Source organism: Vombatus ursinus, unplaced genomic scaffold, assembly GCF_900497805.2.
Source record: "Vombatus ursinus unplaced genomic scaffold, bare-nosed wombat genome assembly UNPS02014793.1, whole genome shotgun sequence".
Taxonomy (NCBI): domain Eukaryota; kingdom Metazoa; phylum Chordata; class Mammalia; order Diprotodontia; family Vombatidae; genus Vombatus; species Vombatus ursinus.
The window spans coordinates 10,712,040-10,725,830 of NW_020954571.1; the positions used below are offsets into that span (position 1 = coordinate 10,712,040).

Below are 13,791 nucleotides of genomic sequence, written 5' to 3' on the forward strand. Positions count from 1 at the left end.
ATTCTTGCTCAGTCAAGATGAGCCGACCCAGAAGCTGAGAGTCAAAGTATGCCTACCCTTGGGTTTGACATGGACCTTAACAAATCATTAGCTGATTTGTACTTAGGGAAAAAAGGAGTCCTGTTTGGGGGGAGGGGAGGAAGGGGAAGGGGGAATAACTTATTTTTCTGATGGGTTCTACATAATGCTCAATAATAACAGAGGATGACTTTAGATCTTTCTGGTCACTAATCCAAGAGTATACCTCATTTTAAATCTAAAAACACGACAGCTGCCACCAGGAGCTGGGGTCTAAATTTCACATCAACTCATTAAGCACTAAGCAAGAAGCCTTGCTCCTTCAGGCCTTGTCACGTCCCATCATCTCTGCAGTGCTCTACCTCCTCCTCCCACGCCATCACCAAACCAGCTCACAGCTGAAGGTCAACAACAAACAGCCTCAGTCCATAGCTGGTTTAATGCCCTGGTTCACAAGCTGTCGCTGGCTGCCAGGTGCTGGGTGCTGGGCTCTGGACAGGAAGTAAAAGGGGAAAGAGAAAGGAGGAGGGGGAGTACAGGAAGACAGAGGAACGCACTGGGGAAGAGGGAGGAAGAGTCTTCTCTGGTACCTATAAGCTGAGAACTGCCCCAAATGAAGGGCAAAAACTGGAAGTCATCTAGACCCCACACTCCTTGGCTTCCAGCTGGCTCCATCCTGTAGGTTTTCTGAAGTTTCCTCATGACCTCAAGGTACCTGAGGTGAAGAAGACAGGAAAAAGTACAAGACAGATTCTCAACCGTTCTATACCACAGAACAAGAGGCAAAAGAGATAGCTTGGGAGCAAGTAGATCCAATTTTGATTAAAATCAACACGTAAAAAGTCTGTCTTATTTTTATATATTGAGAATGCATATGATATTGAAGAAAGGTCTATATCTCAGGTCAGGCAACCTAAACCCCTTAATCCTGGCTCTGCCACTGACTTCCTATATGACCCTGGCCAAATCAAACTCTCTGGACCTCAGCTCCTTCATCGACAAAATGAAAAAGTTAGACTAGTCTGTAGAGGTCCCTTCTACCTCTAATTCCGTATCAGCTTGCTACCTTCAAAGCTGACCATTTTACTTCCCACTCCCATCCCCTCAAAACATTATATACTCATCTGCTTCATCAGTCTGTGGTGTTTCTGAGAAGTGCCTTAACTTCTACAGTGGAGACAATGCTACTCTTAAACTGCTCAGCACTGTGAATATTTCCCAGTGGGCCAGAGAATACATGACATTAACATTTGGAATAAAGCACTGAGGCCCCCTGCTCAAGCTTACTAAGATACTACCAGGTGGCAAAAGACCACTGGCAAGGAATTTCTTCAACCTTTCTTTGGCATCTGTTTACCCTACTACATCAGCACAATGAAATTTTAGAGAAAAGAGAAAACCAGAAAAACTAAGCAATCTAGGGAAGGTGTGAAGAAGATAAGAAGGAACAACACAGGAATCAGACTGCTTACTAGCCCTCCCACTAGGGAGTTATTCTTTATTCCTGGGTCCCACCAGGACAGTAGCAAGAAAACAAACTCCATCCCCACCAGACCCTGTTCCTCCTTTCCCTCACCGATTAAATACTTTGAAGACAATGGCCATTTGGTCATCTACCCTGAGGACTCCAATCTTGCAGAGACAGCAAAGGAAGGCAGCAAAGGCTGCTTCATGACCTGGAAGAGGGAGAAAAAAACAAAAACAGGCTGAAGGAGGCCACAGCTTCCATAAAAAATGAAAGGCATTTCTTCCTGCTCTCCTAGACTGTCCCTGAAAGATTAAGAAATAGGTATCTTCCTCCAAAGGGAATATACAGAGTTAGAATCTAGATCTCACACAGGTTCAAATTGGATTAGGCCTTTTCTAGCTCTACCAGTGTTGTAAATTCATTCCTAAATATGTCTGAGCTATTAGCTTAAAAAAAAAATAGAAATGCATATAATCTGACACATATAATTCATCCTATTTCAAACACTAAGAACTCCATCCTCCCCATTCCCCAACATCACCACATTAGGTTGGGCTGGACAAATCAAAATCAACTGCTAATTGTTAGGGCTTTGCCTGGAGAGGTTCAACCTCAAGCACATTAAATTCCCTGCTGATTACTTAATATCTTTATCATCATTCAGCTGCATTGGACTCAAACCAGTCAAAGCCTCAACCAACCAACTACCAACTATGGCAATGATCAAAAACCAGAGACTTGAACACACAGCCATCTTGTTTACCTGGAGTCTTTGATTTCTGGTCTTGGTCGGATCCTCCCAAATGTACAACTCAAAGCAATTATTAAGTATTCCCTCCATCCAGGAAACAAATCAAGAGAAAATGTACTCAAAAGCCCAAGGTCTACCTAGATTTTCTCAAACTCTTGCTTTAAAAACCCAAGTACTAGCCAAAGCTGGAGGCCTGGGCTACTGCTACCACAAGGAGCTCATCGGGCTGTACATTTCAGGATGGAGAAGAGAGACAAAGAAGAAAGACTTCTTCCAAGTCTCCCTGGGTATATGGATACTTGGCATGAAAAATACACTTTTTTTAAGGTTTGACCTTCTTCATGAGGTCAAAGTCAGCCCAGAAGCCCCAAAAGGAACCCAGTAACATCAATCAAGAAGACAGAGGACCTCAGGGAAAGCATTTGTCAAAATACAAGGAAACCAAGAGTAAGCCCCAAGAGCAAACCAGCCCTTTAAGAAGCTTTGCAGAGCTCTATAGAATGCTGCCTGAAGATGCCAAGGAGAAGAAACACAAGCAGCACCAGGTAAGAGTAACAGAGATCCATCATGAAAGGGAGAACAGAAAAACAAAATAACTATTCAGGAATCCACATTTTGGGCAATACTTCCCCCTGGTGGACCAAACTAGCACCACACCAGCCATGTGCTATTCTCAGACACAAAACACAGCTCCTCTCCAAAGCTTTTCACTTCTGATATATAGCAAACTTCATGAAAGCTACATTTCACAGACACAAGCTACAAAAACTCCTGCTTACCTGGGATGGCTGCAGGACAGCCAAAAATAAAGAAAAAAGGCAACCTGAGGAAGGACAAAGATGAAGCAAAATAATCACCATCTCCCACCACCCAAGTCCCTTAAAACTGCAAGTCCCAGGCAAATTACCTGTGCCATAATCAATTCGAGTAGGGTTTCCCACCGATTCCTTTAGGTAAAGGGCCACCTCAGGTACAGCAGCTGCCAGATGGCTAGGGACCACTGTGGCCACTAGGTTTTCTGCCTCCTGATGAAACAAGATGGAGAAAATTAGAATCATATTGCTTAGCATTCAGAACAGGCAGCAGCTGAGAAATGTGAAAGTAAAGGGGGGGGGGGAAGCATCCACCAACAATCCCACTTGCCTCCCCAGTAGATGGCTAGCCTCTACACCTCTGCCATATTCCCTTGCTTGGCCATTATAAATGGTAGTCTCTCCTGAGTCCAAAAGAGAGAAGCCGTAGAAATAGTACAGAAAAGGAGCTCTCATTGACACATTAAGGAGAGCTGACCTAGTACAAGACTAAAATAGTGGACAAAAGATTAGCTTTAAAAAGGACTTCTGTCCTTTCTTAGGGGAAGGTAGGAGAATTCTGCTGTAAGGCCTCCACTCCCTTACTCCAAAGGGTAGAAGACTCTGCTTTCTGATTAAAGTATAAACTCTACCTGATTTTCAAGGCTCTCCACAATCTGGCAGCATTCACCTTTCCAGTCCTCTCATTTCATGCCTTATACATGACATTCAAAATGAACTACTCTGCTCCCAAATACTCCAAAAACTTCTACACCTTTATTCATGAAATAACCCCTTGCCCAAAATGCCTTCCTTTTAATTGGTTAAAGCTCAATCCAAATGCTACCTTCTCTAAAACTTTCCCCTAAGATATCACACAGCACTTTACTTTGCAATTCTCTAATTCATTTCCATAATGTTGGGCATATCTACATTCGTCTTAATCCCCTAGAATGTAACTTACATGAGGGTAGGAGCTATCACCTAACCTTTGTATCTTCCCTAGTATTTAACATAGTATTAAGCACACAGTAAATGCTTAACATATTTTTTAAATGAATAGGAAGAATTTAAGGCAAACTAAAAGTATTTTCCCTTCCCAAAGAATTGATGATTTGCATTATATCTAGATGCCCAAAGATTACCTTAACTTAAGGCTTACCCAGTATCTGGGGGACAGCCCTTTTTCCCCTTGACAACCACCAGAACATCCTGATCCCTGACAGGTCTCAATTCCAGTTTTACACCACCCACTTCTATTAGTCCTGTACATATGAAATGCTTACCTGGTCAAGTTTAGCATACCAAGTCCTGAAGGCTTTGTTCCCAAATCTGGAAGGTTGATCCATGGGAGGGGTCTCATCAATCCATCTGTCTAATGTGTTGAGGAGAGCGACAAGCTTATTAATGGGCTGTATGAGGCAAAACAGAAAGAATGGAATACAATAAAGCAATAGCATTAGATGTGGAGGAACTACCAAAGGGGGGAAAAAACAAAACTCCCGGTTCTGATGGACTCACAAGGAACACTATCAAACTTTTAAAGAATAATTAGTACCAATACTATACAAACTATTCTCAAAAACTGAGAAAGAAAGCACCCTATCAGATTCCTTTTATGAGACAAATATTGTCCTAAAACTTCAACCAGAGAATACAATGAACAAGATCAATGGCTCCAAGCAAGCCCTACCAGTTCTGGTGACTTTGTTTTTTAAAAGTCTTGGTTTGGGAGTCAGGACTCCAGGACTCCAGGACTCTAATTACAAACTGACTAAAGAAGCCTGGTTATGTCACTGCCTATTTTAGTGTCTTAAAAACATAGCCTTACGCATACATGTAGGATTTTTAGTGTGGTCTAACAGAACACCGAATTTGGAGTCAGAGAGCCTCAGCTTCCAAACATCAGCTTTGCTAACCTGTTACCTGTGTAACCAGAGGGACATTACTTCACTTCTTTGGGTTCCTGTCCTCAACAGAAAATGAGAGGATATGGACTCTATTATCTCAAAGAGCCCTTTCCCTTTTAAGGGTCATTCATTCATATATTAACATTTGCTATGTACGTACATACACACACACACACACGGCATTAGACACTGGACACAGGTGTAGTGGACAGAGCCTAGGACTTGGAGTCAGAAAGACCTGAAGTCAAATCCCTGCTCAGATACTTACTAGATGCGTGACCCTAGGCAAACCATTTTACCTCTCTGCCTCTCAGTTTCCTCCTCTGTAAAATGAGGGGGTCGGACCTAATAGCCTTTAGGGTCCCTTTCGGTTCTAAATCTGAGTTTATGATGCTTTGACATTTTCTGGTAGCAAAAAAACTGAAAGCAAAATGAATACCCACCAAATGGACAATGGCTAAATAAATTCTGGTATATGAAAAGAATGGAATAGTACTGTACCATAAGAAACGATGAATAAAAGAATTCAGAGAAACATAAAGCTTTTATATGAATTAATGCAAAGTGAAATAAGGAGAACTATGAGAAGATATACACAATGACTACAATAATGTAAAGGAGAACACTGAAAGTCAATAAAACTGATTAATTAAAATGTCCAATCGTGGTCCCAGAAAATAGATGATGACAATATACATCTCCCTCCTTTTAGCAGAGATGTGAGGAACTAGAGATGCAGACTGTTGCATATGCTGTCAGACTCAATCCCTTTGTTAGTTTTGCTTAGTTATTTTTCTTTATTAAAAGGGAGAGTTCAAGGAGGGTGGTATATTAAGAAGGAAGTCATGTGAAAATGAAAGGCCTCAATAAAAACAAACACAAATATAGGCAATAACTAATTTCCTTTAGAACTTACCATACTGAGTTCAAAATAATTATCAACCCTCAACTGCAACAAGTTGTTCATGTAGAAAGTAACCTCCATCTCCTTTTTGCCCAAACCATCATAATAAAGAATATGTATCAAGGGTGTGTGGTGACCTCTAGGAAGGAATGGGCTGAATAAAGGAGACTCTTCAGGTCTCTACAATAGTAGCTGATTCCTCTAGCTGCCCAATAAAGGAAAAACTAGAGTCTGAAGGTTCAGTTCAGGACTCAAGACTTTCTCAAGACAGAAAAGCAAAGGTCCTTTATAGAGGTAGCCAGAAAATATCCTCCTCCTTCCGCTGGAAGGAAAATATCATTACGAAGGGCAGTTAGGTGGCGCAGTGGATAGAGCTCTGGCCTTGGAGTCAGGAGGACCTGAGTTCAAATCCAGCCTCAGACATACAACACTTACTAGCTGTGTGACCCTGGGCAAGTCACTTAACTCTGATTGCCTCACACAAAAAACAAAAACAAAAACAAAAAAGAAAATATCATTAGGGCAAATCCTTCATCTCAGATACACTGTAAAACAGAAAGGGAGATTTCTGATTATCCTGAGCTATAAAAAACAACCTAAGATTTCAAGCTGAGCATTGAAGGAAAGGGAGATGAGAAAAATATGGTAAGAAAAGTATCATAATCATAGGGTAGGAGAAAGTGACAGCGAGGTGGACAAACAGTATTGTACACAAACAATTCTGTCATCAAGAAAGTTGCAAAAGCTAACAGGCCTCAACCACGGATTGAAGAAAGCAGATGAGGCTAACTGTCAGACACAGAGAATTAAGTAGTAGACTAGAAATGGATTATAGAATCAAGTTAGGGCTAGCTAATCAAAACGTACAAAGATGTGGGCAATACCTAAACTTAGGTGGCCCCAGAGTTAAAAAAAATGACTATATTAGCTGGAAGGGCAATTTCAGAGAAACAGTGAGTTTGTAGGAAGCTTGTATATATTTGTATATATGAGCAGTAATATCCTTAGAAAGTGAGACATATGGGCAGCTAAGTGGCGCAGTAGATAGAGCACTGGCCCTGGAGTCAGGAGGACCCGAGTTCAAATCCGGCCTTAGACACATAACACTCACTAGCTGTGAGACTCTGGACAAGTCACTTAACCCCACTTGCCTCACAAAAAAAAAAAAAAAAAAGTTAGACATAATCAGGGGTGGTTTTTTATTTCCCCCTGCTGGATTTATGAAACAAACAATATGTCCTGCTTCAACCTACCTTTGCAAACAAAAGAAATTTGGAATCCCTGAAAGATGAGAAATTTCCCTCTATGACCACTTGGAAAGATAAAGCACCTCCATAAGAAGGCCTCAAAGAGTTGCTTAGACCTCAATGCATACAGAATCAGGTTACTGGGAGGGTCTGAGAACAGACCTAACTCACCCCATGTAATTCCCACAGCACAAAGAAGAACAGCTATTACAAGCTGAAAAAGACCCAACAAAACCTGGATTTTCGGTAGGCCTTTGGCCTCCAGAGGAAAGCTGAAGGGGATTAAGAAGTGCATGCTGGTGGCTAGCTGGAGCCTGCTGGCTCAGCTAGGTTAAATAATTAAAAGCCCCCTAACATCTTTTCTGTGGACTTCTCTTTGAAAGGAGCAAACTGCCTATTGTCTAGTTGGAGGCAGGGAGAATGAGTCCAGGAGAAAGGCTGAATTAGCACAAGTCAAGGGCCCTCCCACCAAAAAGAACAGTTCCTGCTTTCAATTTCTCTAGAGCACTTTGCCAATTCTTCCCAGTACCAAAATGCACCCACCTCTGGGGGGAGGTACAGGGAGATTAGAGAACACAAAGCAGCTACTCTTGATCTTCTACTCCAGAGCCACAGGTAGGTAGTACCACCCATTCATCTGCCTTCAGCTCAAAGTGAACTACACTTACGCTGCCTGTGGTCCTTCCTAGATTTTTGTAGCTGCTCCTATACCCCTGGAGACTGAGCAAATCCCCTCTGCCTCCCTACCTCTAGAATGGTCTCAATCAAATAAAACACTGGAGCTAGGAAAAAAAAATACATGCAAAAGCACTTAACACTGGAGCCTCAACAACAATCAAAGCCAGAAAGCACTTTGGCAAACAAGGATTTGCTTAAGTAATTATACAGCTTCTCTTTAATTAACTCCTTCCCATCACTGACCTTAGCCCAAGTAATAATAGCTCACATTTATATAACACTTTAAGATGTTTTTGTTTATTTTAAAAATTATTTTATTTTTTCAATTACATGTAAAAACAATTCTTAACATTCACTTTTTAAAATTTTGGGTTCCAAATTCTCTCCCTTCCTCCCCTCCCCCCAATTGAGAAGGCAAACAACTTGACAGAGGTTATACATTGCAGTCATTCAAAACATATTTCTTATTAAGTCATATTCTGAAAGAAAACACAGACCAAAAAAAAATTTTTAATAAAGTAAAAGAAAAGTATGCATCAATCTTCAAGTTCTTTCTCTGGAGGTGGACAGCATTTTTCATCATAAGTCCTTCAGAACTGTCTTGAAAGAATAGCTAAGTCATTCACAACTGATCATCATAAAATATTGCTGTTACTGTTTACAATGTTCTCCTGTTTTTTCCCTTTTGTTCTGTTTCTTCTTCCACAAAACGACTAATGTGGAAATATGTTTACATAATTGCACATGTATAACATATCAGATTGCTTGTTGTCTTAAGGAGGGGGGGATGGGAAAAGGAAGTGAGAGAAAAAATTTGAAACTCAAATTTTTATAAAAAATGAATGTTGAAAACTATCTTTACATGTAATTGGAAAAAATAAAATACTATTTCCAAAAACAAACAATGTTCTCCTGGTTCTACTCACTTCACTTTGCATCAGTTTATGTAAGTCTTTCTATGTTTTTCTGAAACCACCTTGCTCATCACTTCTTATAGCACAATCGTATTCCATCACAATCATAAACCACAACTTGTTCAGCCATTTTCTAATGATCATCCCCTCAATTTCCAATTCTTTGTCACCATAAAAAGAGCTGCTATAAATATCTTTGTACATATAGGTCCTTCCCTCCTTTTTTTTTTTAATCTTTTTGGGATACAGGGGTATTTCTGGGTCAAAGGGCACATACAGTTTTATGCCCTTTGCTCTCAAGAATGGTTGGATCAGTTCACAATACCACCAACAGTGCATTAGTGTCCCAATTTTTCCACATTTCCTAAAACATTTGTCATTTTCCTTTTCTGTCATATTAACCAGTCTGACATAGGTGTGAGGTGGTAAGTCAGAGTTTTTTAATTTGCATATCTCTAATCAATAGTGATTTAGAGCATTTTTATATGACTACAGATAGCTTTGATTTCTTCTGAAAACTGTTCAGATCTTTTGACCATTTATCAATTGAGGATGGCTCTTATTCTTATAAATTTGAATCAGTTTTCTATATATTTAAGAAATGAGGCCTTTATATGAGAAACTTGCTGTAAAATTTTTCCCCCAATTTTTGTAGGATTCTGATTTTTAATCTACTCTGCTATCCACTTCCCTTTTATGGGTGAGTTCAGCCCATTCACAGTTATGATTACTAACTGTATATATCCCTCCATCCTATTCTCTCTCTTTCCCCACACCCTTCACCCTGTCCCTCCTCAAAAATGTTTTCCTTCTGACCATCACTTCCCCCAATCTACCCTCCCTTTTATCAGCCCTCCCCCCTTCTCTTATCCCCTTTCCCTACTACTTCTCTGTAGAGGAAGACAAATTTCTATACCCAACTGAATTGATATGTTATTCCTTCTTTGAGCCAATTCTGAAGAAAGTAAGGTTCAAGTGTTGCTTACCACCCCCTCATCTTCCCCTCCACCATAAAAGCTCTTCTGTACCTCTTTTATGTTAGATAATTTACCTCCATTCTACCTCTCCCCTCCCTCTTCTCCCAGTGAATCCTTCTTTCTCATCACCTCATCATAGTCAATTCACACCTGTGTCCTCTATGTATACTCCTAACTGCCCTAATAATGATAAAGTTTTCAGGAGTTACAAATATCATCTTCCCATGTAGGAAGTTTAACCTTATTGAATCCCTTATGGTTTCTCTTTCCTGTTTACCTTCTTATGCTTCTCTTGAGTTTTGTATTTAAAAGTAAAATTTTCTATTCAGCTCTGGTCTTTTTAGCAGGAATGCTTGAAAGTCCTCTATTCATTAAATATTCATTTTCCCCTAAAATATTATACTCAGTTTTGCTGAGTATTTGATTCTTGGCTATAATCCTAGCTCTTTTGCCCTCTGGAATATCATATTCCAAGCCCACCAATCTTTTAATGTAGAAGCTACTAAAGCTTGCGTTATCTTGACTGTGCTTCCATGACATTTGAATTGTTTCTTTCTGGCTTCTTGCAACACTTTCTCCCTGACCTGGGAGCTCTGGAATTTGGCTATAATATTCCTGGGAGTTTTAATTTTGGATCTCTTTCAGAGGGTAATCAATGGATTCTTTCAATTTCTGCTTCACCCTCTGGTTCTAGGATGTCAAGGCAGTTTTCCTTGATAATTTCTTTAAATATGATGTTGAGGCTTTTTTTTTTTTTGATCATGACTTTCAGGTAGTCCAATAATTCTTAAATTATCTCTCATCAATGTATTTTCAAGGTCATTTGTTTTTCCAATGAGATATTTCACATTTTCTTCTATTTTTTCATTCTTTTGACTTTGTTTTATTGTTTCTTGATGTCTCATGGAATCATTCACTTCCACTTGCCCAATTCTAATTTTTAAGGAATTATTTTCTTTAGTGAGTTTTTGTACTCTCTCTTCTATTTGACCAATTCTTCTTTTTTTTAAGGAGTACTTCTCTTCACTGGATTTTTGAGCCTCTTTTACAATTTGACTTATTCTATTTTTTAAGGTGTTATTTAATTCAGTATGTTTTTGTGCCTCCTTTACCATGCTGTTGACTCTTTTTTTCCCATGATTTTCACTCTCATTTCTTTTCCCAATTTTTCCTCTTATTTGATTTTTAAAATCCTTTTTAATGGACAGAGCACTGGCCCTGGATTCAGAAAGACCTGAGTTCAAATATGGCCTCAGACACATAACACTTACTAGTTGTGTGACCCTGGGCAAGTCACTTAACCCCATTGCCTAATCCCCCCCCCCAAAAAAAGAATTAAAAATGAGTCACCCAAAAAAAAGGCAATGAAAATTTACAAAAAAAAAATCCTTTTAAAGCTCTTCCAGCAATCCTTTTTAAGACCAATTCACATTTTTGAGGCTTTGCACATAATTGTTTTCCCCTCTGCTTTTCTATATTTATTTGTGAAGATTTTATGCCCTAATACATGGTCAGGTTTGTTGGTTTGTTTTTTTTTAAGATGCCACAGACAGCTGAGAAACAGGTATGGTCTTTTCTATTCCCATTCAATATTATCCAGAGGTCTATAATATCTACTTTCCTAAAAGTTAGAAAAGAAGCAAGCAGCAATAGATACCAGGAACAGAGCAGAGTCTCAGTTCTGACTTCTAGTCCTGTGTATATCTGAGGGAGTATCCCAGGCTTTTGAAGGAAATGTTATGTATTGCTGCTATAGCATGCCACTTAGTAAATGTCTTTGCCTTGAGTTAACTGTGTCTTCTGGCTAACTGGGGTAAAGGTAAATTTATTGATGGAGAACATGAGCTATAGTTTTTTTCACATAGCTGTTTTGACATTGTTGTTTTCTAAGTTTGTGTTTTGATCTTCCCTGTCACCATAGTAACTTTCTATGGTCAAGTTCTTTTTTTTTTTTAACTTTTGCTCTTCTTCCAGCCTTTTTCTTGACTTTTAACTTTATGCTAAAGTTGGGCTCTGCTCCTGGGGTGGAGGACACAGTGTCCCAAGCTTCAGGTTTTTCATGCTGCTGTTTTCAGGATTTGTAAGCTTTCAGTTCTTCCAAAGTGGTATGATGTAAGGAGTGGTGTGGTCACTGTTCTTCTGGCCTATGCTCTGGTCCGTGAGTCCACCCTGGAACTGTGACCAGGGTCTCTGCTCCTGCTAGTGCTCTTCCTCGCCTTAGGACTGAGACCCAGAACTGCATATGGGCAATGTAACAGAGTCTTGCACTAGGTGCCAGCAAAGGGTCCCCTGTAATCTCCTTCTGACCAGTAGTCAAACCGCCCCCTCCCTTACTATCCATGGGCTGAGAGCTCCAGAAGCTTTCATCTCAGCCACTTCAGTTGCCTCAAGGATTACTACTGATTTGCCAGAGTTCCACTCTCATCCCAGTGAGACAGACCTTTCTTACTGACCTCCTAACTTGTCTTGGGCTAGAAAATTATTTCACCCTTTTTGTTGGTTCTGCTGCTCTAGAATTGGTTTTGAGGCAATATTTTAAAGTTGCTTGGAGGAGAATTTGGGAGAGCTCAGGCAAGTGTCTGCCTTTATTTCACCATCTTGGCTCCACCTTTCACTTTAAGATTTATAAAACATGTTCCTCATAGCTATGGTGATAGAAAGTTGACACAAATATTATTATTCAGCTTTTACAAATGAGGAAGTCAAAGTTCAGAAAAGCAACTTACTCAAGGTCACATGGCAATTAAGTGGGAAAGTGTGGAATCAAACTTGGGTTTCCTGACTTCAAGTCTATCTCACTACACCACTTCCCCCAAGGTAACAGTTATGTCAAAAGATGTTAACTTGTCATGAAGCCACAACTCCTAGATTGAAAGGGATACTGATAGGAGATGGAAACAAAGCAATTCAGTACTAATCCAACTGGCTCACTGTCCAGGCACCTGGACACTCTTCTCAGGCTAAGTCAGGGGACCTATACAAATCAGAAAGCCATTCAATATACAGGAATCAAGGGCATTTTGTAGCATAATCAGGCTACCTATTCCTTTCCCAGTAATGGTAAATTTGTTTAATTTGCAGAATAGGTGGTGAAACTGGAGCATAAGCAGGAATTATTATTACCCAACACAGACTAAGGCTGTAGATGCAAAACTGGTGGTGCTGAGCAATTGGAACTCAGCTTTGGCCTTAATGTCGTAGGACGTGATGAAAGATGTCCTGGGGAAATTTAGGGTAAAGGTACCAGAGAGGCTGTGGAAGGCCCAGGACCCAACCAATGGAAATTAATTAAAAATCCCTGGGGCAAAACAACCTTTAGGATTAAAGCATCATAGAAACCCTGTATCATAAATAAATAGACAGCACTTTCCCACTCCAACTTCCCCCTTCCCCCCCCCCAAACAAAACTACCCTCAAAATGGCATAGAAGTTGCTTTCTCCTACCTCAGAGACTTTGTATTCACAGGTTAACTTCTTCCCCTTAACGCCTTCATTTAAGGTGAGGATGAAACCAATGTAATCTGCATATGCCTGCAGAAAAAGAGAGAGAATCAGCCCTATCACCTTGAACCTAACATGAAGGGTCTGAAGATTATTTCTCAGCTCTAACTATTCAGCATACATCACACCAAGATGCTCCAAGGCTCTTAAGCCCTGGTTACAGAGAATAACACAGCATCTAAATTCTTTCCCATCTACCCTCACCTGCCAAACTTTCAACTCTAGGTTCTCTGCAAAACACAGATTTCTTCAGTGGACACTGGCAAACCATGAATCATTCAGACATACACAAACCACACAGCCCCTTCCCCCAACCCAGGCCCTCCAACAACTATACATTTGTTTTTGACCTTCACTTTAGCCCATCCCACAGAGATTGAATGAGGCAGAGGCCACTTCTCACAAAGGGTAGAGAAGCAGTCTCCTATTTTAATCAAACCAATAAGTACCAGGCTCCTCTGCACACATATCACGGGTTTCCATCTATGTTCCTCATATTACCCAAAATCTAAAGGTTAAAGCTACCACAAGGATAAGCAAATTATGACATGCCTAATACTAAAAAGTTCCTGAAAAATTACTAAAGATAATCTACCTACTACCTGCCCCTTTGGTACCCCTTTTTCTCTCAC

The 13,791-nt window shown here is 40.1% G+C and overlaps 1 protein-coding gene across 2 annotated transcripts in view; it reads right to left on the reverse strand.

The window, feature by feature from the left end:
- The window catches only part of PTPA (protein phosphatase 2 phosphatase activator), a 31,443-nt gene that overhangs the window by 11,862 nt on the left and 5,790 nt on the right, over positions 1-13,791 (reverse strand). Inside the window, exons 3-7 of one of the 2 annotated variants that reach the window (XM_027869313.1) lie at positions 13,103-13,189; positions 4,315-4,440; positions 3,145-3,262; positions 1,595-1,694; positions 609-733 (exon numbers count right to left, since the gene is read on the reverse strand). In XM_027869313.1, the coding sequence (XP_027725114.1) occupies positions 609-733; positions 1,595-1,694; positions 3,145-3,262; positions 4,315-4,440; positions 13,103-13,189 (556 nt within the window). Of the gene's footprint in view, positions 1-575; positions 734-1,594; positions 1,695-3,144; positions 3,263-4,314; positions 4,441-13,102; positions 13,190-13,791 lie in introns of both variants that reach the window. The other variant, XM_027869312.1, reaches the window with a different exon arrangement.